This window comes from Protobothrops mucrosquamatus, unplaced genomic scaffold (assembly GCF_001527695.2).
Source record: "Protobothrops mucrosquamatus isolate PMUCROS unplaced genomic scaffold, P.Mucros_1.0 scaffold411, whole genome shotgun sequence".
NCBI lineage: Eukaryota > Metazoa > Chordata > Lepidosauria > Squamata > Viperidae > Protobothrops > Protobothrops mucrosquamatus.
This window is the reverse complement of record NW_015386740.1, coordinates 250,793-255,528: the sequence shown is the minus strand read 5'-3', so window position 1 is coordinate 255,528 and position 4,736 is coordinate 250,793. Positions and strand designations below refer to the sequence as shown.

General features: G+C 52.3%; 1 protein-coding gene across 1 annotated transcript; it reads left to right on the top strand.

The window, feature by feature from the left end:
- Nucleotides 1-2,393: 2,393 nt before the first annotated feature.
- On the top strand, nucleotides 2,394-3,473 carry MAB21L1 (mab-21 like 1). The gene has a single exon (XM_015816173.1). It carries the CDS (start codon nucleotides 2,394-2,396, stop codon nucleotides 3,471-3,473), a length of 1,080 nt encoding a protein of 359 aa, XP_015671659.1.
- The last annotated feature ends 1,263 nt before the right edge of the window (nucleotides 3,474-4,736 follow it).

Below are 4,736 nucleotides of genomic sequence, written 5' to 3'. Positions count from 1 at the left end.
GGGCGCCTCTCCGCTCCCGATGGGAAGCCGCTCCCCAAAAGTCCAGCTTGGTGTGGAAGTGCCTTGCTGTCGTTTCCTAGCCGGCCGGCCGGCCGTTCCCAGCGGGGAAGGGCGCTGAGAGATGAGAAGCGCCGGCTCGAGGAAAACGTGCCCCTCTCGGCTCCCGTCGGGCGACCTGCGAGCCCGCCGAGGCGCAGCCGGAGGCGCTTTCAGACCGGCGCGCTCTCCGCGGCGGTTAGGCTCGCGTCTTCGCCGCCGCCCCCCCCCCCATTCAATGCCCGCCCAACGCGGGCTCGCCTCGCTCCGTTGGGAGTGGTGGGAGCGCCGACTGGCCTCAGGCGTGTTCCACGTTCCGGGTGTCTTGAGTTCCAATTCGAGGACTTTGGAAAGGGGGAAAATGTGGCTCGAGGACAGGGCTTAAGCGACGCCTCTGAGGGGTGAATCTTCACTCCCAAATCCTACAAAACTACACCGGGGGGGGGTCGTGAATGCAATTTTAGGGAAGGGGACTAAGTCCTTGAAAGAGTCTCAGCGCGCAGTAAACCCGTATGTTTCCCACCAGCATCCAGGAGAATGAAACGGGACCCGAAGGCCAAAGGCCGTTTGCCTGGGGGAAGCCCCCGGCTTTATAATGCGGAGGAAGGTCCCGCTGACTTCGAGGGCTTAAATCTCGCGGATGCACCCCTTCCGCTCTCCGGGTGGCACTTAATGTTAAACCTTAAGAGGCCTGGGGTTGGAAAGGCCTCTCCAAGAACCGGGCGCTCCCGCAGGTGACCTCGCCTCCGCGGGAACCGGTTTTCTGGGCCAGCGCCCCGTAACGAACTGCTGTGCTGGGAGGCGTCCTACAAACGTGCCCCACTTCAGCTCCTCCTGGGATGCTCCTTGCGGAGATAAACGCTGTCCCGGCCAATGCCAGTATGAGCTCCGCTGACCTGGCCCACCCCCTCAGCCACACGTGTCCTTTTACTTAATCCCGAATTCAAACGAGGGTAGACTGCCCACTTCGGATCATTTAAAAGGCGTTTATTTTTTTGCAAGTGTGTCCAGAACACTCGGCGTCTCTTGCAGGTACCTCTGTTACACAATTTGCAAAGAAGGACAACGGTGCACACCTAAATCACTAACAAACACAAATCGTGCTGATCACCAGACGCGTGGCTTCACAAACTCAGTCCGGAAAAATGGACAAACCCGGTCGTCCACGGGCTATCTCGTTCGCCTGTTTTTAGCAAACTAAGACGGCAGCATTTGCATCCGATCGATTTAAGACCCGTCAAATCGCTCTTCGTGCTATTTAACTGCGCTTGGAAGAGCAGGGATGCCTTCTCTTGGCATTTGCGGTCAAGGGTAGGAAACTTCTTAACATTAGGCTGGCCGGTTGACCAGTGGAAAACTGTCCTGGCGGTTTCCAAGGGCTATGAGGCAGAGGCAGCGCCAGCTAAGAAGCCCTGTTCAGAAAAGCAGAGGGTCCCCGCTCCCTTTCTCCAACAGCGGACCTCTTCTTCAGTTTGCTGGTCGAGTGATGGCGGGCTTGTGACCCCTGCAATCCCGTTTGTGCCAGAAAGCGGCTCTGACGGCGCCTTTCGAGTTCCTCGAAGTCTTTTCCTGGCGGCACCGCCTTTAAGCGCCCTCTCGACCATTTCCCCATGGGTAGGCGGCCTGGGCTGGTCGTTCTGTGCCATCAGCCCCCTACCTTTACTTTGTGTGTTTCTCTCTCTACCGCCAAGAGAGGGATTAATTAACCGGGCTGGAGCTGAAAGAGGCTGCCGTGACGAGCCCAGTGGCGATTGGCCGCCCGCCTGCCTGGCCCTGCCTTTATAATTTCCACACGAGTGCATCTGGGTTCTTATAACAAACCAACAGCTAGCTCCTTCTGATACATACACACACTGAGAGAGAGAGAGAGAGAGAAACACCGGCACTTCCTTTGCAATTTAGCCATCCTACACCCATGGTTGCTACTCCGAGAGAAGCTCACCTAAATAGATGTACCAGAGGTGTAATTCAGACTATTGGAAGGCTTGCTAAATCTGTTCAAACTTTTTTCAACTTTTTTTTTCCCAACAGCAGATTTCCATGCGTTTTGCTGTTCACTCAAAGATCGTCTAACGGCACCCATTGGAGCACACCGAAGCAGGATGTGTGTTTGATAAGAATCGGAGATCTGTCCAGAACTAAACGGTCCATCTAGCAGCAGCAAGAAAAAGCATCTGAGCTGGAAAAAGAGCAGAGACGCCGCCGCCGCCTAGCGCCTTCTTCATAACCTTCTGGTTACGTTTCCGAGCGTAAGAGAGTCTGCTTCTTCTCTGAAGTTGGCTCCAGCCTTAGCAGCCGCATTGGATCCCACAGCATACTGCGAGACTCCGGTCTACAATCCGGATCTCTGTCCCAACATGATCGCAGCCCAGGCCAAGCTGGTTTACCATCTCAACAAGTACTACAACGAGAAATGCCAAGCCAGGAAAGCGGCCATCGCCAAAACTATCCGAGAAGTCTGCAAAGTGGTCTCGGACGTGCTCAAGGAGGTGGAAGTGCAGGAGCCCCGCTTCATCAGCTCCTTGAACGAAATGGACAACCGCTACGAGGGGCTGGAAGTCATTTCGCCCACCGAGTTCGAGGTGGTCCTCTACCTGAACCAAATGGGCGTTTTCAATTTTGTCGACGACGGCTCGCTGCCCGGCTGCGCGGTGCTCAAGCTGAGCGACGGGCGCAAGAGGAGCATGTCCCTCTGGGTGGAGTTCATCACGGCCTCGGGTTACCTCTCGGCCCGCAAAATCCGCTCCCGCTTTCAGACGCTCGTGGCCCAAGCGGTGGACAAATGCAGCTACCGGGACGTGGTGAAAATGGTGGCGGACACCAGCGAGGTGAAGCTGCGGATCCGGGATAGGTACGTGGTGCAGATCACGCCGGCGTTTAAATGCACCGGGATCTGGCCCAGAAGCGCTGCCCACTGGCCCTTGCCCCACATCCCCTGGCCGGGTCCGAACCGCGTGGCTGAGGTCAAAGCCGAAGGCTTCAACCTCCTGTCCAAGGAATGCCACTCGCTGGCGGGCAAGCAGAGCTCGGCCGAGAGCGACGCCTGGGTCTTGCAGTTCGCCGAGGCCGAGAACAGGCTTCAAATGGGCGGTTGCCGGAAGAAATGCCTCTCGATCCTCAAAACGCTGCGGGATCGCCACCTGGAGCTACCCGGGCAGCCCCTGAACAACTACCACATGAAGACCTTGGTTTCCTACGAGTGCGAGAAGCACCCGCGGGAATCGGACTGGGACGAGTCTTGCCTGGGCGACCGCCTCAACGGGATTTTACTACAGCTCATCTCCTGCCTTCAGTGCAGGCGGTGCCCGCATTATTTCTTGCCCAACTTAGACCTCTTCCAAGGCAAGCCTCACTCCGCCCTGGAAAACGCCGCCAAACAAACGTGGCGGTTGGCGAGGGAAATACTCACCAACCCCAAAAGTTTGGAAAAACTTTAGGGGGCCGAGGAGACGCAGCCGGTCAACTATTCAAGCCGTCTCCTTCTCTTTTTCGAGGATTCTGTGGGGGGAAAAAACTCAGGTGCCGCCAGCCGACCACGCAAAAACGGCCAGCCTGCAAACAGAAGGAAGAGGCCGTCCCCGCAGGCGAAGCGCACCGCACCGCAAGGATTACGACTTGTCACCAACCCGGCGTCCACCTCCCGTTCGGGAAAAACAAAACAAAAGAGTGTTATTATCACCTGGGGAGAGGCAATAGCGGCTACACTTCAGCCTGCCTGCCTGCCTGCCAGCATTGCTGAACAGAAAACAGACCAGGGGGATTATATTAACCAGGCCAGTATTTTTATTTTTTTTTAAATTTTTTTTTTTTTTGCGCGAGGCCACCCGAACAAAGAAAAGCAAACAAGCCTTACTTACCGCGGTTGTCTCCCCTCCGCTCCCAACAACCCCTGTACATTCTAAAACATTGTATGGAATATTGTGATCTCACATTGTCTTTGAAATTGTGGATGTTAAGTGTTTTGTGATTTGGTGAAAACAGTTTAAATTGCCATTGTTGGATACTTCAAGACATTTTTTTTTTTGCTCAAGAAAGATACCCTTTCGAAAGGTACATTTTATCACGGTACTTTACGTTTTATTGTCTCTTGAAGTGTCTAAACTGAAAAGTTTACATTTTTGTTTCAAATATATTGCTTGTTCTCTTTGTAACATTCCATAAATATACTTGAAATGTTATTTAAATATATTCAGAAGAAATTTTGACCTTGTCTATATAATTGCGAATATTGGAATTATATATTGGAAAAATGCACTTGAGATACACTGGATAATTACTTTTTGTGATTTAAATTTCTGTTGTTGATTTTATTTAATTACAAATTAATAAATACAAGTAAAATAAATATGGTCAAAGCTTTGCGTGCTGGATTCAATATATGAGATGGTGCCGCATTTCTCAAGGCACGTAAGTTAAATCTCCTGTGGCATTTTACTTATGGTTTTTTTTAAAGGGATAACAGCCCCAAAACGGGTCTCAGACCCCATCAACATCTGCCACACAGGGCGGTATGGTAATTAACCGAGTAACATTTTTACAACCTCTAGGAAATAAATCTACCCATCAAAGATTTACTAGACTGCATTAACTCGGCTGCCTGTTTTTGTCAGAATCTGTAGCTCCGGAGGCCTTGTTGGCCACAAAATTAGCACTTCAAGAAAAGGGAGGGAAATCTGAGAAATTTATAGAGGCCAAAGATC

Coding starts and splice junctions, on each gene's coding strand:
- MAB21L1 (XM_015816173.1), top strand. CDS start 2,394: ATGATCGCAGCCCAGGCCAAGCTGGTTTACCATCTCAACAAGTACTAC.